We start from the raw sequence: 24,677 nt of genomic DNA on the forward strand, positions 1-24,677 counted from the left end.
GGGTCCAAAAAGAATGTCCGTGTAAAGCAGCGACAGGCAGCAAACAACAAGCGTCTCCCACGTCGGAAAGTCAATTACCGCCCTTTGAAGGATTAAAGGCGGGGCGTGGTGATGGCCAGGGAGAGCGGCCAGCTGGTCAGAGGCGCGGTGTGCAGGGGCTTCTGGGATTGGAAGTCCTGCCCCGCACGCTCGCAGCCCTGGTCCTCCCACGCAGATGTCTTACAAAATTCCCTCGACCTCTTGGGCGCAGCGGGACCCGCGAAGCGGGTTCCGCAAGTCGTGAAGGGCTGACAGGGTCCAAAAAGAATGTCCGTGTAAAGCAGCGACAGGCAGCAAACAACAAGCGTCTCCCACGTCGGAAAGTCAATTACCGCCCTTTGAAGGATTAAAGGCGGGGCGTGGTGATGGCCAGGGAGAGCGGCCAGCTGGTCAGAGGCGCGGTGTGCAGGGGCTTCTGGGATTGGAAGTCCTGCCCCGCACGCTCGCAGCCCTGGTCCTCCCACGCAGATGTCTTACAAAATTCCCTCGACCTCTTGGGCGCAGCGGGACCCGCGCAGCGGGACCCGCGAAGCGGGTTCCGCAAGTCGTGAAGGGCTGCCAGGGTCCAAAAAGAATGTCCGTGTAAAGCAGCGACAGGCAGCAAACAACAAGCGTCTCCCACGTCGGAAAGTCAATTACCGCCCTTTGAAGGATTAAAGGCGGGGCGTGGTGATGGCCAGGGAGAGCGGCCAGCTGGTCAGAGGCGCGGTGTGCAGGGGCTTCTGGGATTGGAAGTCCTGCCCCGCACGCTCGCAGCCCTGGTCCTCCCACGCAGATGTCTTACAAAATTCCCTCGACCTCTTGGGCGCAGCGGGACCCGCGAAGCGGGTTCCGCAAGTCGTGAAGGGCTGACAGGGTCCAAAAAGAATGTCCGTGTAAAGCAGCGACAGGCAGCAAACAACAAGCGTCTCCCACGTCGGAAAGTCAATTACCGCCCTTTGAAGGATTAAAGGCGGGGCGTGGTGATGGCCAGGGAGAGCGGCCAGCTGGTCAGAGGCGCGGTGTGCAGGGGCTTCTGGGATTGGAAGTCCTGCCCCGCACGCTCGCAGCCCTGGTCCTCCCACGCAGATGTCTTACAAAATTCCCTCGACCTCTTGGGCGCAGCGGGACCCGCGAAGCGGGTTCCGCAAGTCGTGAAGGGCTGACAGGGTCCAAAAAGAATGTCCGTGTAAAGCAGCGACAGGCAGCAAACAACAAGCGTCTCCCACGTCGGAAAGTCAATTACCGCCCTTTGAAGGATTAAAGGCGGGGCGTGGTGATGGCCAGGGAGAGCGGCCAGCTGGTCAGAGGCGCGGTGTGCAGGGGCTTCTGGGATTGGAAGTCCTGCCCCGCACGCTCGCAGCCCTGGTCCTCCCACGCAGATGTCTTACAAAATTCCCTCGACCTCTTGGGCGCAGCGGGACCCGCGAAGCGGGTTCCGCAAGTCGTGAAGGGCTGACAGGGTCCAAAAAGAATGTCCGTGTAAAGCAGCGACAGGCAGCAAACAACAAGCGTCTCCCACGTCGGAAAGTCAATTACCGCCCTTTGAAGGATTAAAGGCGGGGCGTGGTGATGGCCAGGGAGAGCGGCCAGCTGGTCAGAGGCGCGGTGTGCAGGGGCTTCTGGGATTGGAAGTCCTGCCCCGCACGCTCGCAGCCCTGGTCCTCCCACGCAGATGTCTTACAAAATTCCCTCGACCTCTTGGGCGCAGCGGGACCCGCGAAGCGGGTTCCGCAAGTCGTGAAGGGCTGACAGGGTCCAAAAAGAATGTCCGTGTAAAGCAGCGACAGGCAGCAAACAACAAGCGTCTCCCACGTCGGAAAGTCAATTACCGCCCTTTGAAGGATTAAAGGCGGGGCGTGGTGATGGCCAGGGAGAGCGGCCAGCTGGTCAGAGGCGCGGTGTGCAGGGGCTTCTGGGATTGGAAGTCCTGCCCCGCACGCTCGCAGCCCTGGTCCTCCCACGCAGATGTCTTACAAAATTCCCTCGACCTCTTGGGCGCAGCGGGACCCGCGAAGCGGGTTCCGCAAGTCGTGAAGGGCTGACAGGGTCCAAAAAGAATGTCCGTGTAAAGCAGCGACAGGCAGCAAACAACAAGCGTCTCCCCATATCACATATTCTCAGAATGGGGAGTCCCAGGAATCGACCTGTTTGCCACCAAGGAGAACGCCAAACGCCCAAACTACGCAAGCTGGCGTCCCCAACCAAGGTCACTCGGAAATGCTTTTTCCATCGGTTGGTTCAGCGTATTTGTGTACGCTTTTCCGCCATTTCCGATGATTCCCAGGGTCCTCAGGAAGATGAAGGCGGAGCCTTGTACCCTGATTCTAATTGCCCCGTTCTGGCCGAGGCAGCACTGGTTCTCGGATCTTCATCGCCTCTCCATCAGGACACCGATCCGTCTGAAGCAGCACCCGAATCTGCTGACAATGTCCAACGGGCAGGTGCAACACCCGAACCTGCAATCGCTCAGGTTATCGGCCTGGCTCCTGAGCACAGAGAGTTCTGTCATCTAAACATCCCGCAGGAATGCAGGGACGTGCTGGCAAAAGCAAGAGCGGACAGTACCAACAAAACGTACTCTCTAAAATGGAAACGATTCTGCATATGGTGTTTAGAGAAAGGCCTGAGACCACTCCATATCACACCCGAACAGATATTGCCATATCTACTGCACTTGGCACAGTCAGGACTGGCGCATGCATCCATAAAGGTGCATTTGGCGGCCATTTCACGATTCACCAGGAGTTTCAAAGGACCGTCTCTTTGGTCCAATAGGCTTATCAAGCAGTTCCTAAAGGGACTATATAGATCCTTCCCAAGACCTAGAAGGGTCCCACCGACATGGCACCTCAATTTAGTCCTCAACCAACTCATGAGGCACCCTTTTGAGCCCATTCATCGAGCATCCTTCAAGTACATCTCATGGAAGACGGCTCTGCTGCTCGCTCTAACATCTGCCAGGAGAGTAAGCGAGCTACAGGCTCTATCCATTCAGGAACCCTTCATGCAGTTCAAACAGGACAGGGTGGTGCTGAGGACAAATCCCAAGTTCATACCGAAAGTGCCTTCAGACTTTCACCTTAATGAACCGATGGTTCTACGTTCTTTCTTTGCGAACTCTACCACTGCAGCAGAAAGGACGCTACACTCCTTGGACCTCAAAAGGTGTCTAAAGTTTTACATAGACAAAACAAAGAGTTTCAGGAAGTCATCACAACTATTTGTGGCCTACAGTAGGCCAAGGATGGGTATGCCTCTAACGAAACAGAGCATCTCAAGGTGGATCTCCTCAGCGATAGCATTCTGCCATGACAGGGCCGGACGGCCTTTGAGTGCTAATGTTAAAGCGCATTCCACCACAGCGATGTCCACATCAGCAGCGCTGTTCGCTGGGGTGCCGATTTTGGACATATGTAGAGCGGCGACGTGGAAGTCACCGCACACCTTCTCCAGACACTACTGCCTGGATGCTGAACTTCTGAAGGATGCAGCAGTGGGCCAGGCGGTGCTTCGCCATCTATTCCAGTGAGGTGAGCCTTCCAACATCCCGCCATCCTGGTATGCACATCTCTTGCTGTTATAATATATTGATATATGCTAATGTTTCAAAGTCGCATGGTAATATGTGTATTATCTAAAATGACTATGTAGCATGAGTATATCAGAAATGTGCATAATGTATTGCTAACTACTCTGATTCAGGCATGTGAATCTATGAAAGACACCCCTAATACTGGATAAGAAACGCGTTACTTACCTGTAACAGCAGTTATCCAGTATTGGTGTCTTTCATAGATTCACATGCAACCCTCCCGCCTCCCCTGGAAGGACTCACGTTTCTCTCTAACGGTATTACGCCTACCTAGCTTGGTGCGTACGAAAATCTGAGAGACTGAGGCTCCTGTCAGGAAGGTTCTAGAGGGAGGTGATAGCTGATTGGCTGACTCTAAGAGTTTGGTCCTTTTTGCATAAGGACAAGGATAGGCTACTAAGGTGAGGCCCTTAGGCCTATTTTCTCTAAGTATGTCTATAGGACATTACTTTTCTATGTACCGGAGGCTCCCGTCTCGACGACGGGGAATGATTCAGGCATGTAAATCTATGAAAGACACCAATACTGGATAACTGCTGTTACAGGTAAGTAACGCGTTTCTTTTCTACCGCACGTCGTGTGATGGGAGTCAAGCTCTGCTCAGATTTCTGGTTTTTCTGACATGAATTCTTCTTTTACGAGCGTTTCTACTCTTGGCTAAGTTCATTCACATTTCAAACACCATGTCTCCTGCAGCCAAGAGAGGTATATTTCGACCCTGCAGCACCTATGGAACAATTAAGCTTCACACTAGTGACCATCACAAGAACTACACTATTGGTTCTCCCTGACCACTAGGTAAAAGATTTTAAAATTGCTGTACTTTTTCTCACAAGACGTTGCGAGATAGAGAGGGTAGACTTCTGTTATGGCTGCAGAAGCTTAAACCTAAAAAAAAATCGCTCTGTCTGATGAGGAGATTGACACTTCTTTTAAGACTGTATCCTCTAATAAGAGAGAGATCGATCTGTGGAGAGTTTGTGTCAAAAATCCTGCAAGGCATCAAAGAAAACACACATTTCACGGTCCAGGGTAGAGCAGCGTCCATCAACCTCTAAAAATCAACTTACCTCAGAAAAGGGTCGTTCTGAACCCCTCCACACCTTCTACATGGCTGCCCAGTTTAAGAAACCTGATATATCTCTCCCAGCGTCTACAAACACAGTTTTGTCACCTCAGAAGGCGAAAAGCTGTTTCTCGTTGATGAGACATTTGAAGAGCATATCGTCGAAGGCAATCTCCATCATCACTGCTACCACAGTGACATTGTTGTTCACTACGGCAGCTTCGCCAGTGATATCGTTTTTGCCATTAACAACAACAATAACCACCATCAAGATTACGTCAAAGCCAACCTTGCCTTCGACAGCACTCTAGTAAAGTACCCACCTATGAAGACTTCCAAGAGAGATCCATCCACTTGAAGTTCCGATCATCTTCGGATTAATCGTCGTCTGCAATGTCGAAGTCGGCAACATCAACGGCATCACCTTTGTCGTCCGCGCCATCGACTGCAACACCGTCGGCGGCAGCATCATATTCATTGACACTCTTAACACCACCGTCGACAGCAACACTATTGACAATGGCCCCGTCTGCAGCAATATCGACGACATTACTGTCAAGGCCTAATCTAAAACCATCATATTTACAACAAGGGGTGGTGAGGGACAGAGTCTCTGAATTAAGCAGAAAGCTCTCACCCAGTCAAGAGATCAGGGCTAGATCCAACACCGTTTTTTAGCTCACTGCACCATCCCAGTTTCAGAACCTGACTGTATGCAAATTAGTCTGTTCCTGTCCCAGTGCATGATGGGAACAGGGCAAACCAAACTACAAAAGCCAATTCTTACACTGGGAAGGAAACAAGCTCCCGGGGACCGGTTTCTGGCATTACAGCCGTCTTTGGCCCGGTTTGCTTGAATCCTGTTGGTGCAATGAGCAAGGGTCTCACATCTGAGAATACCCTTCCACGCTTAGGGTGGACAAAAATATTTACAACAAGGGGTGGTGAGGGACAGAGTCTCTGAATTAAGCAGAAAGCTCTCACCCAGTCAAGAGATCAGGGCTAGATCCAACACCGTTTTTTAGCTCACTGCACCATCCCAGTTTCAGAACCTGGCTGTATGCAAATTAGTCTGTTCCTGTCCCAGTGCATGATGGGAACAGGGCAAACCAAACTACAAAAGCCAATTCTTACACTGGGAAGGAAACAAGCTCCCGGGGACCGGTTTCTGGCATTACAGCCGTCTTCGGCCCGGTTTGCTTGAATCCTGATGGTGCAATGAGCAAGGGTCTCACATCTGAGAATACCCTTCCACGCTTAGGGTGGACAAAAATATTTACAACAAGGGCTGGTGAGGGACAGAGTCTCTGAATTAAGCAGAAAGCTCTCACCCAGTCAAGAGATCAGGGCTAGATCCAACATCGTTTTTTAGCTCACTGCACCATCCCAGTTTCAGAACCTGGCTGTATGCAAATTAGTCTGTTCCTGTCCCAGTGCATGATGGGAACAGGGCAAACCAAACTACAAAAGCCAATTCTTACACTGGGAAGGAAACAAGCTCCCGGGGACCGGTTTCTGGCATTACAGCCGTCTTCGGCCCGGTTTGCTTGAATCCTGATGGTGCAATGAGCAAGGGTCTCACATCTGAGAATACCCTTCCACGCTTAGGGTGGACAAAAATATTTACAACAAGGGGTGGTGAGGGACAGAGTCTCTGAATTAAGCAGAAAGCTCTCACCCAGTCAAGAGATCAGGGCTAGATCCAACACCGTTTTTTAGCTCACTGCACCATCCCAGTTTCAGAACCTGGCTGTATGCAAATTAGTCTGTTCCTGTCCCAGTGCATGATGGGAACAGGGCAAACCAAACTACAAAAGCCAATTCTTACACTGGGAAGGAAACAAGCTCCCGGGGACCGGTTTCTGGCATTACAGCCGTCTTCGGCCCGGTTTGCTTGAATCCTGATGGTGCAATGAGCAAGGGTCTCACATCTGAGAATACCCTTCCACGCTTAGGGTGGACAAAAATATTTACAACAAGGGGTGGTGAGGGTATACTCAGACATGAGTCCCTTTCTCACTGCTCCATCAGGATTCAAGCAAGCCGGGCCGAAGAAGGCTGAAATGCCAGAAACCGGTCCCTGGTAGCTTGTCTCCTTTCTGGTGAAGAATTGGCTTGGTAGTTTAGTCTGCCCTGTTCCCATGATGCACTGGGCCAGGGACAGACTGATTTGCATATAGCCAGGTTCTGAGCTGGGATGGGGCAGTGAGATAAATAACGGTGATGGATCAAGCCCTGATCTTTGGACTGGGTAAGAGTGGTCTGTTTAACTCAGACACTCTGTTCATCACCACCCCCTTTTCTAAATCGTTTTTGGGCACTATAGGTGTGGCAGGGTATACTCAGACATGAGTCCCTTTCTCACTGCTCCATCAGGATTCAAGCAAGCCGGGCCGAAGAAGGCTGAAATGCCAGAAACCGGTCCCTGGTAGCTTGTCTCCTTTCTGGTGAAGAATTGGCTTGGTAGTTTAGTCTGCCCTGTTCCCATGATGCACTGGGCCAGGGACAGACTGATTTGCATATAGCCAGGTTCTGAGCTGGGATGGGGCAGTGAGATAAATAACGGTGATGGATCAAGCCCTGATCTTTGGACTGGGTAAGAGTGGTCTGTTTAACTCAGACACTCTGTTCATCACCACCCCCTTTTCTAAATCATAATCTAAAACCATCAGCTAACTGGTTTTCTTCTGTACCTTTGATGCTAATACAATTGAAGCGCATATCATCACAAGAGACACTGATACCTTCTCACACCTCACCCAGTAAGGTTTCACCTATCCCTCCAGATAATCTCCTAGATATTGGTGAGGAGGAAGAAGAGTATTCAGATGACAACAGAACATTTGGAGCAGTTACTAGCCCTTCAGACCTTCATATTAAGTGTCAGGAGGAAGATGAAAAGGACCAGCAATACTGTGATCAGCAATATCCAACTATTCAATATGTACAGCAACAGCAATATCAAACGTATACTAAACAGGAACCTACAGTACATATGACAACATCACTGTTTACCAACTTGCACAATATGTTGCAGGATTAGTACTTCAGATTTTGGCCATCAGGGTCTGCCCCGCCACTACCACAGACACCTCTCCCGAGACCACTTCCTCTGGTACCCTTTTCCTGGACTCCATTACTGCTTCTTGTGGCACCCTATGCATCGTTGCCACCCTTGCCTGCTGCAATTCCTGAGCCTCCTGTGGAAGATCTTCCATTCATGGACAAAGACAGAAAGGAGGGTGAGATTGAGGAAATCACTTCAATTCCCAATGAGTGGGATGATTACCAAATACAAACACTGTCTTCTTCTACACCACCACCAATATTCTCCACCGGGTGGTATTGGTGGATTTCATGGCATTATTGAACGGGCTGCCAAAAGAACTAGGAAAGCAGTTCGGGCTGTCCTGATTGTGGACTTCCTACGGGAGGACGGCCTCAAAAGTTATAAAAACTCCAGTCTCTATACCAGTAGTACCACCTAGACTAGATAAAAAATACAAAGTGCCTGAGAATTCTCCAGCTTGTCTGATTGGCCAATCAAAACCAGATTCTGTTATAGCACAGGCGGCCCAGCATAGTTAAAAATATCCATCTTCTCCCCTCTCTGCTCCTTCAGATAGGGACGGGAGGCGCTGCAACAGTATAGGAAAAAAGTTCTCTACAGTGGCGGCTGCCACTGTCCGAGCAGCAAACTCTTTGGCAATTCTCGATGTTACGACCCCCAAATGTGGTCAAAAATCTCCACATATAATGACCTCTTACCAGAGGTTGCAAAACTAGAGGCACGAAAGATACTGCAGGAGAAAAAGAAGGTTTCAGCAGAAATAATAAACTATGCCATAGATGTGTCATCCACAGGATTTCGACAACTAGCCGGGGCAGCAGTCCTCAGATGCTAGAGATGGCTTAAAGCTACTTCCTTCTGCCCTGAAATTCAAACAAAAATTGTGGCCATGCCATATGATGGTGAACTATTGTTTGGCAAACATGTTGACGACACGCTCCAGTCCATCAAGACTGACACCAAGACACCCAGATCTCTGGGTGCTAGTCAATATAAATGGCAGCCCTTTCTGTGAGCTCGAGGTTAAGGTCGTTTTCAACAGTACTAACTGTACCAACCCTATCAAGGACAATATTGCCAGACTGCTGGTCAGCAACAGCAGAAGTCCTATAGGCAACCTCCATCTGCAGCATACCGAAATCCTGCTAGAGGAAAGCAGAGACACAGCCAAGAAGCAGTGACCCCAGCATGTGCCGGCCACAACCCCCACCTCAACTACTCACATTGGGGTAGACTTACCAATTACTTCTTCCAATGGTCCCAGATCACATCAGACCGATGGGTCCTCAATATCATCTCCCAAGGCACACCCGGGAGTTTCAGAAGACCCCACCAAATGTACCACTGCGAGGACAATAACCTTCCGACTTGAAAGAGTTCTTATCGCAAATAACCACAATGATATACAAAGGAGCCATAGAAATCGTACTGAAGACTAAGAAGGGAATCAGTTTCTCCTCTTGGTTCTTCCTGATACGGAAGTAGACAGGGGACTAGCGCCCCATCTTAGATCTTCGTCAACTCAACACATTTCTGTAAAAACAGCCATTTCGTATCATCACTCCTCAGGATGTGCTACACCTTCTAAATCAAGGTAATCAAATGATGACCTTGGATCTCCAAAATCCCTAATTTCATGTCCCAATCCATCACAAGCACAGGAAATTCTTGCGATTCAGGGTAGCTGCCACCCAGTACCAATTCAAGGTGTTGCCCTTTGGACTAAGATCAGCACCTCGAGTAATCACAAAAGTGTTCGCTCCGGTGGCAGCATATCTCAGGCAAGGAGGAGTCCAAGTATTCACATATTTGGACGATAGGCTAATAGAAGCAAGCACATCCCAGCAAAGAGCAAAAGATACGGGAGCAAGACTATCTCTTTTCCCTGCCTTAGGCCTTTCAGTCGACCACTGAAAGTCACTCCTCACGCCTACAACCACCATCGCCTTTTTGGGAGCTGTGATGGATACAATCCAAGCAAAAATCTTCGCTTCCCACGAGAGACAGGAAAAGATTTGCAGCCTAGCACTGCGCATCGCCAAAAGAAGCTCTTCTTCTGTCCATCTCTACAAGTTTTTTTCTGGGGATACTCGGCTCATGAATTGCCCTCATACCAAATTTCGGTCTCCACATGAGGTCAATTCAGGAGGACTTGGAGACCCAGTGGCTACATACCAACAGCTCTTTCAAAGTTATCATTCAGATTACATCCACAATGAGGCAAACCATGCGATGGTGGTACCATGTTTCCGAAGGCCTAATTTCTGACGCTGATTCTGGAATGTGTGATAACTACAGATGCATCCCTCAAGGGCTGGGGCTTTCATCTTCAGGACTTGACGGTAGGGGGAAATGAACTGCCCAACAAGCACTCCATATCAACTTTCTGGAGCTAAATGCCATCTCATTGGCACGAAAATCCTCCCTAGCCAAGATCACAGGATCCTTGTTTCTCATCCGAACCAAAAACACCACGAGTATGTACTACCTGGACAAACAAGGTGAACACGTTCAGAACGCGATCCCTTCAAGTGCAAGAGATATGGAACTGGGCCCTTCGACACAGGATAACTCTCAGGGCAGAACATGTTCCAGGCGTATCCACCATCCTTGCAGACTCACTAAGCAAGACCAGCACCACCTGCCACAAATGGGGACTAGACCATCAAACTCTAGACCATCTTTTCCATTGCTAAGATACACCAGGCTTAGACCTGTTAGACGAGTGAGAATAGCAAATGCCAGTTCTTCACCAGTTGGCAACCGCAGAAAGGATTGTGGGGGAATGCATTTTTTATCAGATTGTCAGGAATTTATGCTTATGCTTTCCCCCCAGTTCCACTGATCCCAGAGTTTCTAAGGAAGATGAAGAGAAAGTCTTGTTGAGTCCTTCTCATAGCCCTTAAGTGGCCCTGCCAATTTTGGTTTACAGGGTTCCTGCTCCTCTCGGAGCAACCTCCCATTCAGTTGAAACCAATACCGACCCTGTTTAACGATGAACCGAGACCAGGTCCATCATCCCAACCTGACATCTCTTCACATGTAGGCCTGGCTCCTAAGTTCCATGAATTTGCCAAACTAAATATTCTCTCCAAATGTCGAAAAATACTCGCCAGAGCACAGACCACGAATAAAACATATAAACTTAAGTGGAAGAGATTTAGAATCTAGCGTATGGACTACATCATCCATCCTTTCGCATCATCACCAGGGCAGATACTTCCATACCTTCTTCACCTAGCAAAATCTCGTCTTTCTCACTTGTCCATAAAAGTCCATCTAGCAGCCATTTCCAGGTTTTGTAGAACCAGTAACTTTCCATCATTATGGTCCCCGAGAATAAGAAAGCAATTCCTTAGAGGACTCTTCAGAATGTAAAACTTCTTCCTCCTCGGCATGTCAGTATTGTACGGTCGCAACTAATGAAACACTCGTTTGAACCAATTCACAAAGTGAAGTTAAAGTACATTTCCTGGAAGACAGCACTTCCTTCAGCAGAATCGGTGAGTGACATCCAGGCTTTTACGATCAAACAACCTTTTCTCCAATTCAAAAGTTAGTGCGATCCTCAGGACAAATCCTAAATTTATTCCAACGGTCCCGTCAGACTTTCACCTACACAAACCAGTCTTATTGAGAGTATTTTTCCCTAATCCTCAAACACCAGTGGAAAGATCATTACATTTGTTAGATATCAAAAGATGTCTTATGTTCTACATACACACGACTAACAACATACATATCAGTTGTTTGTAGCCTACAGGAACCTCAGAAAGGGGTTTCTTGTTTCTAAGCAGATTATAGCTAGATGGATTGCTTCGGCCATACAATTTTGTCATTGACAAGCAGGAAAACCTTTTGACTGCTAAGGTCAAGGCCCACTCCACCAGAGCTGTCTCCATCTCCACAGGTTTCTTTGCAGGTGTGCCCATTCCACGAATATGCTGAGCAGCGATCTAGTCTTGCAGGCACACTTTTACTCAACACTACCTCCTTGATGCTACAGAAAAATCTGATGCAGCAGTAGGACAATCAGTTCCATGACATCCATGACATCTATTCCAATAAGGTGTGCCACTGTTCTTCCCACCTTCCACTACCATATTCTCATTGTACGTTAATACTGTGGGTTAACTATTCTGATTCAAGCATGGGAATCTATGAAAGATCCAATACCTGAGGAGAAAAGAAGTTACTTACCTGTAATTATAGTTCTCCGACTCATTGCCCATTTAAGCTACATCAGAATGACTTTCAGAGGACTATTTGTCCGTTTTGCTGAAGGTAATCCAGGCTCTTATGGCAAAATTAGCCATGGAGAAAGTCCCAGCCTTAGAAATCGGAAGTGGGTGTTACTCCCCCTATTTCCTAGTGCTGAAGAACAACAGAGGCCTTCAACCTATATGAGATATTCGACCCCTCAACATCTTCCTTTATAAGGGTACATTTATTCACGCTGGCCCAGTTTCTCTCTTCCCTGGATCCAGGAGACAGGATACTGGCATTGGACATACAGGACACCTGTTTTCAGGGCCTCGTCCTCCCAGACCACAGATGCTCCCTTCGGATTAAGGTAGGGTGCAAGCATTTTCAAGTTACTGTCCTCCCCTTTGGTCTCACCAATAACCAGTAGGTGTTCATGAAGGTGATGGTGTTTTTTTGCATACCTGAAAAGGTCAAGGGTACCAATCTTTCCCCTACCTTGACGACTGGCTGTTGAAGGCGGGCTTGCCACAGTCATCCGTAGACCACCTCTGGATTACTGAACCTCCTTACTTCTTTGGGGTTCACGATTAATATGCTGAAGTCTCTCCTGAGTCCTTTTGTTGAAGCCATCCTGAATACAGTGCAATTTTGAGACCTTCCCCCATAACAAGGAGTCTAGGACATTTGGTTAATGATTCTGATGTGCCAGCAGTCTGTGAGGTTGGCTCTGAGGCTTCAGAGACTTTTAGCCTCCAAAAGGTTTGAGAGACCATCCTACTAGTGCCAACGCTGCTACCATTGCATTAGCACATGGACTGCCTCTCCTGGATATATGTGAGGCTGTTACGTGGGTATCAGTGCACACTTTAAAGAGGCACTTCTGCCTTGATAGCCAAGTCTGCCAGGAAGGACAGTTTGGACGTTTGCTCCTGCAGGACCTTTTTGTCTAAGTCTTTCCATAGCCCACCACCAGCAAAGGTACTGCTTTGGTATCTATAATAGAGGTGAGTAATCTGTTGTTAAACGTATCCCTCAGTAGTATGGGGTACATACATCAGGTAATGCTCTTTATCGTGGATACTCTATCTAACTGCAGATTCCTAACTTTCTCTCCCCTTCCCATTTTGTAAAATGGAATTTTTTCCATCTTACAGAAGTCTCAAGTTGTTGGGCTTCACTTCTGAGGGCATGGGCATTGTCCAGAAAAAAAACTAACATCAGCGTGCTCTGGTGATATACAGCTGACGTTTTTTCTTCCAAGGTGGTGTGAGGATTGATGAGGAGCCACATAATACCACCTCTTGGCACACAGGCGGTATACTGAAAAATCTTCCAGATCCAGTCTGGCAACTGGTGCTATTTTATATGTGAGAAATCTGCAGTTAAACAGAGTATCCACCAGAAAGAGCGTTACTAGAGGTAAGTAACTTGTTCAATTGGGTCATGATGTGTATGATACAAATAGTTCTAGCTGAGTTGTCATTTGGCAATTTCTTAATCCGTTCCTGGTCCTGCCACTTTGTGGCTGATATAATCACATATAGTGAATGGGAATGAGCCTACGACTAGGAGTAACGGTTATCTGAGAGGGCACTTTAGCCTTAATAACCCTCCTCTTTTTTTAGGTCTGGTGTTAGTCCAAAAATGTTTGTTTTCCTAAAAATATGTATATAATGCTCTTACTTATACGGGTATTTACCCACCCCTCTTCATCCATTCATCTGTTATTGTATCACCTTTGTTCCACCCGACCCAAGCATACAGCTTGGGACAATGGCACTTCAGCCACTGGCTAAATTCACTGTGAGTGATGACTTTCAGCCCTTTCGCAAGAAGAACATACACACATAAAGTAGTTCCATTCAGTGCCACGGAATACAATGGCAATGTATGTTTTTTGAGACCAAAACAATTTTTTCCTTTTAGCCAGTGCTTTTTTTATGTTGTCAAAGGCCCAGCAGCTCCCCAGAAATATATTTACACAACCATTACCAAAAAAACAACATATATCAAAGCACAAGGCTGGCAGCCAATGTTTTGCCTATTCTTGTCTTACCAAGTTATTCTCCTGCCCTTTATACATTCGCTATTGTGGCATCACTACGATTTGCACTTACTAAAAATTTTGATTATACAAGCCACACCTTTCACGGCCAACCGACCTGTTTCCAAATCAAAAAGAAATACTTTTCAGTAATGCAAAAATATGTGACACCAATGTATCTTTTATACATTCCTTCCAAACAAGCCTTCCACTAGTGTTTCAAGGCAATCTGTCTTTGCTAGTGTGTTGTATACTGAGCAAACATCACTGCAGAGATTTTGTTATCGGTTTCTTTTTAAACGTTTCGGTCAATGTTTTGCGTTTAATATGCAGCAGTTGAAATATAAAATCTGTTCTGAAAAAACAGCTGTTTTAAAGAAACATGAAAAAAAGGTGCTATGCTGTGCTTTCTTCCTAACTAACACAGGAGCTGAACAGAACTTGCAGAGCAATGCAGCAAAGAATAGTGGAGCTCATCTCGCGTGTGTCTAACGAAGAGGTAACAGAGGAGCTGCTGCATGTCAATGATGACCTCAATAATGTCTTTCTCCGATACGAAAGGTGAGGTCCCTCTGGAAGTCATCTCTGCTTCCTAGAAATAGGCCATCTTGATTCACCAATTAAACACGGAAAATATATATTCCAGGGTTCAGGATGGATAATGCAGGTGTTTTAGTATTCAAATATAGTTTAATTTTATTTTCAGAAATCTATGGAACCCACGGCGCTACTTTGTGCGTTTTGTAATGGGCCACCACATACTGAACACACACCTGCTATTTCATGTATCATATGTAGTACACTTGTTGTTGATCAGACTGTTTGCAATTCAGTAATACAGTTCAGTACAATAAATGTTGTGCAGAAAGACAGACTACAACCCAGTCATTAATGACCAGACCATGACAGTAAAAAAGGTTGTGAAAAGCAAATAAGCAGTATAAGTAAAATTACCTACTATGCTTGTATAAGAACCACTCATACATAAATAATATCCAACTAAAACTCTCTCGGATAGAGAGGTAGGTATAGTGAATAATAGCTCATGCTTCCCTTCCTTTAGATTTAAAGTCCCTCTACGTCCTTTACTTTTGCTCCCCCTTCCTGATTTTGAATAGCCTCCAAGATATTCCGTTTGATTACTTATTGAATGCTTTCTGGTGGTCCCAAAGGGGGTTAAATTAAATTCCAGCCATTCTGCAAAATCTTCATGTTCGAGGCATATGGGCTGCAGATGGTACATTATGAATAGATCGCCATCTGGTGTTGGGCTCGGATTATTGCACTTCTTTTTCTCTTGGAGAAGTCTTTTGTAGGCACGAGGCTGGTGACTCCTCCCTTGGGTGATAGTGCGCATGGGCATCGGCTCGATCCTTGGATTGTTTTTTTCCGACATCGGGTTCGGATGAGGATCGAAGCACTCCGGATCGACTTCGAGAAGAAGTTATATTTCGGCGCGTACTCCCTTTCCAATTCGACGGTATTGTTTATCGAGCGTGAGTTCATTCCCATTTCGACGCGCTTCGACGTCAACACCGAAGATTTACAACTCTACGTCGACGGGACCGGGAGGCCTATTTTGACGTAGTCCAGCCCGGAGTCCATGGAAAGGACTCCATTCAAGAAATGTCCAATGTGTGGTGCTAAATTCCCACACAAGGACCTACACGAGGTGTGCAATCTCTGTTTGTCACCTGACCACGAATCCAGGGATTGTGAAGCCTGCGCGGCTTTCTCCTCCAAGTGCTGTATGTTTCACTATGCAGTACTACGTTACAATGGCTGTTGTATTTATTCTGTTCTAATGTAACATTATGAGGTGTTGTGCTGTAATGCAGCTCCACTTTAGCACACCAATAAGGAGTGTTTCTTACTCTACAATGTGGGAGTGTGCAAGAACCTGATGTCTTCTGAAAGAGAGTACCTGATGTCTTCTGAAAGAAGAGTGGTTATACACTCATATCCTGCATGATTATAACCATATAATCCCTTCCGTAACAGTGGCAGGTAATGTGTGACTTACAGAAAATCAAGGGCATTCTTCCTCTTGGGAACTCCACCTCAAGTCCTCTACTGCTACTTCAGCTTTGGGGGATTCTGGGCATAGATCTGTTAGCCACTGTAGAAAATGCTAAATGCCAAAACATCCCCTCCCAGTACTGTCTTGCTTTCACCCCTCAGATAATACAGAATCTTCTACACAGTAGCTCAAACCCACAGGGCGAAGCAGGAGACATGACCAGCTTTAGAAAAGGGTTTTATTTTACAAAATGCAAGGACTCTCTCTCTTTTAGAATAAGGCTTAGGGTTTTATTTTATACAATTCTCTCTAAAAGAAAGGCTTTCCCAGATGCCAAATGTACAACATTAAAATACTATATATATATATATATATATATATATATATATATATATATATATATATATATATATATATATATATATATATATATATATATATATATATATATATATATATATATATATATATATATATATATATATATATATATATATATATATATATATATATATATATATATATATATATATATATATATATATATATATATATATATATAAAACACATCAAAGTTGCCCTTGAGGAGAGTCTCACCCCTGTAGACACACAGCAAACTCACAGGCGGTAGTGCAGCCAGCCAACACCTCGCATTTCCAAATTGCCATACGCGTTTCGAGCGCAAGCTCTTGATCACTGGCATGAGATGACAGAAACACAGGTTTGCGTGGAACACCCATTTATTTGATTTTGAGTCCCGCCCCAGTGGGCGTGTTTGCGGGGCATGCTGGTAGAAGTAGTCCAGAAAAATATTGCCCCAGGCTCGTGTGGTTCTCTATCCAAGTGGCTTGTGTCCTGTTCTCATTAAAATATAGTTCCTTGTTAGGAGAACTGCTGAAAGCGTCTGCTGTTCCGCATACCCAATGTCTCTGTGAGTGAGGCTCGACAGGTCTCGTAAGTGCCGATAGTTTCCAGCACTCGTGATACGCCTTCCAGCGTCGGGGACTCTCCGCGGCCGAGCAAGCCGCTATACATAAAACACATCAAAGTTGCCCTTGAGGAGAGTCTCACCCCTGTAGACACACAGCAAACTCACAGGCGGTAGTGCAGCCAGCCAACACCTCGCATTTCCAAATTGCCATACGCGTTTCGAGCGCAAGCTCTTGATCACTGGCATGAGATGACAGAAACACAGGTTTGCGTGGAACACCCATTTATTTGATTTTGAGTCCCGCCCCAGTGGGCGTGTTTGCGGGGCATGCTGGTAGAAGTAGTCCAGAAAAATATTGCCCCAGGCTCGTGTGGTTCTCTATCCAAGTGGCTTGTGTCCTGTTCTCATTAAAATATAGTTCCTTGTTAGGAGAACTGCTGAAAGCGTCTGCTGTTCCGCATACCCAATGTCTCTGTGAGTGAGGCTCGACAGGTCTCGTAAGTGCCGATAGTTTCCAGCACTCGTGATACGCCTTCCAGCGTCGGGGACTCTCCGCGGCCGAGCAAGCCGCTATACATAAAACACATCAAAGTTGCCCTTGAGGAGAGTCTCACCCCTGTAGACACACAGCAAACTCACAGGCGGTAGTGCAGCCAGCCAACACCTCGCATTTCCAAATTGCCATACGCGTTTCGAGCGCAAGCTCTTGATCACTGGCATGAGATGACAGAAACACAGGTTTGCGTGGAACACCCATTTATTTGATTTTGAGTCCCGCCCCAGTGGGCGTGTTTGCGGGGCATGCTGGTAGAAGTAGTCCAGAAAAATATTGCCCCAGGCTCGTGTGGTTCTCTATCCAAGTGGCTTGTGTCCTGTTCTCATTAAAATATAGTTCCTTGTTAGGAGAACTGCTGAAAGCGTCTGCTGTTCCGCATACCCAATGTCTCTGTGAGTGAGGCTCGACAGGTCTCGTAAGTGCCGATAGTTTCCAGCACTCGTGATACGCCTTCCAGCGTCGGGGACTCTCCGCGGCCGAGCAAGCCGCTATACATAAAACACATCAAAGTTGCCCTTGAGGAGAGTCTCACCCCTGTAGACACACAGCAAATATATATATATATATATATACACACACACACACATACACAGGGGGTCTCCAACCCTTCAGGAAAGCCTCTCAATGGGTACGGAGAAGCCCGTCACTTCACCTTCAATGAACACAAAACAGAGGCCCATTTCCGGAGACAATTGCCTTTAATCCAGGACATGTAGCACATAGCTTCCCACAGCCCTACATGTATCGGCACTACAGCCTTGCTCACGGAGAGGAAGCAGTCATCAAAGTGCATCTGTGCATCCATCTTTGTAGTGTCTTTGGTCACCTGACTGAGCAAGCCTTCATCTCCACCAAAGCATCATGGCACACAGGTAAGAACTGGTGTTTAAACGAAAGTTCTTATTATACTGGCAAAGATCGTGTATTAATTATCTTTAGCTTCATGATGCATATAATGTTTAATCAATCCAAATGGAACTCAGTCACAAGTCATGTAAACAACACGATGCTGAAATATTCAAACCACCTGGAAAAAGGCTCTTTCTCCGGAATGATTGATGCACAAGGTTTCCCTCACCAAATCCCTTCCAGCGCTGCCGTCTCTTTCGCTATTTAGCATACCCTTAAGTAGGTTGACACAGCAGTGTGTGGGTCATGCCCCCTTAATCAAATCCAAACACAACCTCCGAGCAGGGGGCCTCCAACCCTTCAGGGCGGCCTCTCACAAAAGCACGGAGAAGCCCGTCACTTCACCTTCAATGAACAGGGATTAAACTCCACTTGAGTGGCGTCTTCATTGAGGGCAACCTTTTTGTGTGGAGATTTTAGCAGCTTGCTCAGCCAAGGAGACGCCCTGCTGTTGCCTGCACAGGTCCTGCGCTTTGAAATGCTCAGCGCTGATGGAATGTGAAGTCCGTATCGTTGGACATTTTTACAAACCATGTCGCAGTTTGTCCATGTTCTCTTCCAGGGGATACTCATAAGCACTGAATTATCTCCGCCCATGAGCGGGAACCCGGAACACATAAACAATATACATATATATGTGTAAATATAACCAAAAGTACATAGTACTAACTAATTATACACATATACATGTATAATAACCATAATATGCAGCCTAACATATATGCATAGGCTAATAAAGCCAAACCTTACACACGGTCTGAAGCATGAAAATATGCTATATATAAATGCAATAAACAGGCATGAGCCTAAAATGCATTTCATAACCATGAAAAACCTTTTATTTTCATCAAAGAACCTGCTGTAAACAGTTATTAGCCTACAAGGCTGCATATTAAAAAATGTCTGTGTACAGAAAATCAGACTGGCACCCTGCTTTAAGGCCCCAGAGAATCTGCACACTTTGCCTTTAAGGCCTCCAGGAGAACTCTGTTCCCATCATGCATCACAGGTGACAGTTAGGTCAGTTCTTGTTTCCGGCTTGTTCTGTGAGGAACCTGGAACTTGAGCTCTGCTCATTTGTAGTTTTTCCTGTCAGAAGTTGGTTTTTCTTGTCTTTTTTTGACAATATATTACTTTGGTGGTGGCTTTATATCTTTTTCTGACTAAACTGTTGGTGTTTTTTAGTCAGAATGCCACCTTTATTTTACAAATGTCCCTTCTGTGGGAAGAAGATGTCAAAAACTGATCCACACTCAGTTTGTGTGATTTGTCTTCCAGCTTCTCATAAGGTGGAAGAGTGTTATCACTGCCTCAACCTTTCTAGCAGGACTTTAAGAGAAAGGGAGAAAATGAGGTTGCTGGGCCTTTTGGAGACAGAAAACCGTGGTGAGAAGAGTTCCAAGAGCTTCTCTGCTAAGCCATCTTCTCATCCCAAACGTCGAAGAACAGCTTCTCCAGAAGGTAGAACTAAAAAACATCGACTCCAGGGAGCGTCGCCATCAAAAAAGGTGTGCTCGAGGACTTCGCCGGTGAGGCAAGGTTCAGCGTCTCGACAGTCGCCGTCGAAATCTTGTTCGACGCCGAGACATCTGGTGTCGATTGCAATAAGGACGACGCCGGGGGCTCAACGTTCGGCGTCGAAGGATCGTATGAGATCGACGTCGAGGGAAGAGAGGCGTCCGACGTCAAAGGATCGAGTATCGACGTCAAAGGGTGCGACGTCGAGAGGGCGTCATCGATCGACATCAAAGGAAAGACCGAGGTCGAGAGAGAGACGTACGTCGTCGTCGAGGAAAAGGTCGACGTCGAGAGGAAGAACGACGTAGAAGGATTCAACATCGAGACCTAAAAGAAGAAGATCAAGGTCTCCACCACGACGTAGGTCGACGTCGAAGCTTGCTTCGGGCTCGAAGCATGGAGTGTCTAGGTCTCCCCCACCTGAAGTCAGGTCGGCTTCGAGACTATCAGGACCAGCCTCTCAGACCTCACTTAGGTCTTTGTCGAGGTCAGAAATAAGTCCACAACCTTTAGTGGCGTCTAAACCGCAGGATCAGCAAGTCGACAGGTCTGCGGTGGGTCAAGAGACAGTGCACGAGGACTCTTCTGTGGTGGCTCATTCTGGCTCAACCTCAGGGCAGTTGTCAGATGACCGACAATTGGTGCCCAGACAACGGACTCCATCTGGCTCATTGGTCTCTGAGCACAGTGTAGTCTCCGGAGCCTCCAAGCCTTCAGCAGGACTGCATATTGTGCAGGTTTCACCTGAGGCTTCACCTGAGCGTACAGAGCAACCTATTAACATGTCACTGAGGTGGCTGGAAAGTCTTAGACATTGGAAGATGCGTCCAGATGTGGGACTAATGGGGAAGAGGGCTCCGGTCCCTCAGACGGAGCTGCATAGAAGATCACGCTCGAGATCCCTTGTGAGAGAGAGATCACGTTCAAGGGAGCGTAGGAGGCAGCGATCGGCAACTCCTCAGAGGCGGCGTAGAACCCCTTCACCTTCTTCTACGGCGTCTTCGTCTTCTTTAAGATCTTCATATAGAGACTATTCTCCCACTATATCATCTACTCCTCCTTCCAGAGTGTCTCCTGTGGATGATTTGAGCACATTTAATGATGTGTTATGTCGTGGGGCGAATAAGTTCAACATCAAGATGGCAGTTCCCCAAATGGCAACGTCATTTATCTTTGAAACCGTGCATCACAAGACGACTGGCAGGCCTCTTCTGCCGTTAGTGCCCGGTTTGATAGAACCAGCAATGAGAACATTCTTAACTCCGGCCACGGTGGGTTCAGGTCCTTCTAGGATTGCAAAGAAGTACAAGGCTCCAGAAGAAGATCCAATATTTTTGCGTTCTGACCCACCTCCAGACTCACTTATTGTGGCGGCAGTCAGAAAAGCGCATTCTGCAGCATCTACCTCTTCTGCTCCACCTGAAAAGGATAGTAAGAGTATGGATTCCTTGGGGCGAAGAATGTGCAACACCTCGGGGTCGGTTATGAGAGTGGCCAGCGCGGCAGCCTTATTGGGCCGCTATGATCGTCTGCTCTGGGATTCGGTGGCTCGTTTTTCGGATAAACTCCCTAAGGAGGATCAGACAGACTTCATGGAAATTGTGGAAGAAGGAGGATTGGTGGCTAACCAGAGCATTAGCACGGCTGCTGATGCGGCGGATCTGTCAGCTCATGGTTATGCACACGTGTTTGTGCTAGGCGTTCAGCTTGGCTTCGCCTTCCTGGGCTAAAGCCTGAGGCTCAGAGAAAAATTGTAAATTTACCGTTTAATGGTTCGACTCTGTTTGGATTTCACGCTGACGACGAGATGGCTAAAATGAAAGTGGAGTTGGACACTCTTAAGGCCGTAGGTCTTGAAAAGAAGAGATAATTTAAACGTCGGGGCAATTTTCGTCCCTTTGATAAGAGATCTTTCCAGCAGAGGAACCAACAGACAAATTGGTCTTCGCAAAACCAAGGCCAGAATCAACAGAGGTCGCAATTCCAACAGCGACGACCTGGACGAGGCAGAGGCAACGGAAATAGGCAGCAGTCATCTGCTACCAAGCAGCCTCAAAAACAATGAACGGAGGCTTCCTCCGCAACCGTGTGCCACTCCGGTTGGGGGAAGTATTGTGTGTTGTCTGGACGAGTGGAAACAGATCACAAAGGACAGATGGGTACTGGGTATCATTCAAAGCGGGTACCTTTTGAGATTCAAGAAGCCACTCCCTGTCATGCGTCCTCTAACGAGGTTACAGTGGAATATAAAGCGTTTACAACAGGAAGCAAACATCCTTCTGAAGAAGAATGCCATAGAACCGGAACCATCTCAGCAGAGATGTCAAGGCCTGTACTCTCGATTATTTTCTCGTAAAGAAAAAAGGTCCAGCTACGGAGTTCAGACCCATTCTGGATCTGAGACGGTTGAACAAATTCATTCGAAAGGAGAGGTTTCGAATGCTGGCTCTTCATCAGATCTTCCCTCAGTTGCACCAGGGGGATTGGATGTGCTCCATCGATCTGAAAGATGCTTATTTTCATATTCCGGTATCCAGAAAACATCGCAAGTTTCTCAGGTTTCAAGTAGCTGCTCACCATTATCAGTACGCAGTGCTCCCTTTCGGCCTGAGATCCGCTCCCAGAACATTTTCAAAATGCATGGCGGTAGTTGCGGCTTGTCTTCGAAAGAGACGGATTTTCATATATCCGTACTTAGACGACTGGCTTCTGAAGAGTTCATCCCCATCGCTACTGGAAGAACATCTATCGATATGTCTCCAACTCATGTGCAAGTTGGGCCTTCAAGTCAATTACAAGAAGTCCATAATGAACCCCACCCAGAAGATCCACTACCTGGGTGCTCAACTGGACACGGAAGAAGAAAGCGTGTGTCCTTCGGAGGAGAGGTGGTCATCCATCAAGGCAAAGTGTTTTCTTCTCCTTCAGTCTGCATGTCCGACAGTTCGGCAAGTGTCCTCTCTCCTGGGGTCCATGGCATGGTGCATCTTCATCGTGCCAAACGCACGTCTGCATATGCGTCCTCTACAGCAGTGTCTGGAAGATCAGTGGAAACAGAGGACGGGATGCTGGGAGGATCGAATCCAGCTCCAACAGTCTGCAAGAGATTCCATCAGGTGGTGGATGAAGAAGGCACACTTGATGAAGGGAGTTCCTTTTCATCAGGACCCACCAACGCAGACTCTGATCACAGATGCCTCTCACCAAGGTTGGGGGGCGCATATGGGCCCTCTGCAGGATCAAGGGCTATGGTCAGACTTCGAGAAAGGATATCACATCAATCTACTCGAACTCAGAGCGGTCCATCTTGCTCTCAAGTCCCTGGCTCCATCTCTACAGACTCGGTCCCTCCTGGTGCAAACAGACAATACAACTACAATGTATTACTTAAAGAAGCAGGGGGGTACCAGATCCAGGACTTTGTCCATAGAAGCCCAGACCATCTGGCATTGGTTACTTGCACGAGAGCTGTCCATAACAGCGATTCACCTACCAGGGAGTCTCAACTCGCAGGCGGACGGCCTCAGCAGAGACTTCGTCGAAGCGCACGACTGGGTTCTCAACGAAGACGTCGCGCACAGCATTTTCCAGGCTTGGGGAACACCAGACATCGATCTGTTTGCAGACGCGGCAAATGCAAAATGCCCCGTCTTCGCGTCCAGGTTCTACCAGAAAGGGTCTCAAGGGAATGCCCTTTTGATAGACTGGTGTCAAAACTTGCTGTACGCATTTCCACTGACACCGTTGATACCAGCAGTGATCAATCGGTTGTACAAGACCGACTCCAGAATGATTCTGATTTGCCCAGAATGGCCACGCTAGTGGTGGTTCCCAGATCTCCTCCAGTTGTCAATAATGCCTCACAGGAGATTGCAGTGTCGCCCGGATCTTCTGTCCAAACAGGAGGGGCGAGTGTTTCATCCCAATCTGCCCTCCCTGCGCTTGGCAGCATGGCTCCTGAAGTCATCCAGTACGGGCACTTTGAATCCGGAGTGTATGAACATCCTTAAGGAGGCAAAGCGACCTTCTACAAGACAATCCTACGGATTTAAGTGGAAACGCTTTTACCTTTGGTGTCAGAGTAAGGGTCTTGACCCTATTCATGGTCAAGAACAGGTGATCTTGCCTTATCTACTTTACCTTGCTGAATCTGGTTTGCAGTTTAGTTCCATCAAAGTCCATCTTGTTGCAATACCTGCTTATAGAAAATCGCCAAAACAGATGTCTTTCTTTCAGATGCCTGTGGTGAAGGATTTTCTGGAAGGATTAAGGAAGGTGTATCCTCCAGTCAGGTCTCCTTCTCCACCTTGGGAGCTTAATGTGGTGTTGACTAAGTTAATGGGTCCCCCCTTTGAGCCCATACATAAAGCGTCTTTACAACAGTTATCTTGGAAAGTAGCGTTCCTGGTGGCCATCACTTCTGTTCGTAGGGTGAGCGAAATCCAGGCTCTGTGTTGCAATGAACCGTACACTATTTTTCATGGAAACAGAGTGGTACTCAGAATTCATCCTGCTTTCCTGCCTAAGGTGGTGTCGGATTTTGATATTAATCAAACCATAACATTGCCTACTTTCTTCCCAAACCCTTCGAGTCCGGCTGAACGGGCTCTACATTCATTAGATCTGAAAAGGGTTTTGAAGTTTTACTTAGATAAAACAAAGTCTTTGAGGCACACAGACCGTCTTTTGTGAGCTATGGTCCTACAAATACTGGTTTGGCAGCGTCCAAGAGATCCATTTCTAG

The 24,677-nt window shown here is 47.2% G+C and overlaps 1 protein-coding gene across 4 annotated transcripts in view; it reads left to right on the forward strand.

Annotated features, from left to right (window-relative positions):
* Nucleotides 1-24,677, forward strand: part of TOM1L2 (target of myb1 like 2 membrane trafficking protein) — a 562,608-nt gene that overhangs the window by 326,721 nt on the left and 211,210 nt on the right. For all 4 annotated transcript variants that reach the window (XM_086940832.1, XM_086940834.1, XM_086940831.1 and 1 more), the window contains exon 8: nucleotides 14,427-14,560. In XM_086940832.1, the coding sequence (XP_086796958.1) occupies nucleotides 14,427-14,560 (134 nt within the window). The remainder of the gene's footprint in view (nucleotides 1-14,426; nucleotides 14,561-24,677) is intronic.

This window comes from Lissotriton vulgaris, chromosome 10 (assembly GCF_964263255.1).
Source record: "Lissotriton vulgaris chromosome 10, aLisVul1.2, whole genome shotgun sequence".
NCBI lineage: Eukaryota > Metazoa > Chordata > Amphibia > Caudata > Salamandridae > Lissotriton > Lissotriton vulgaris.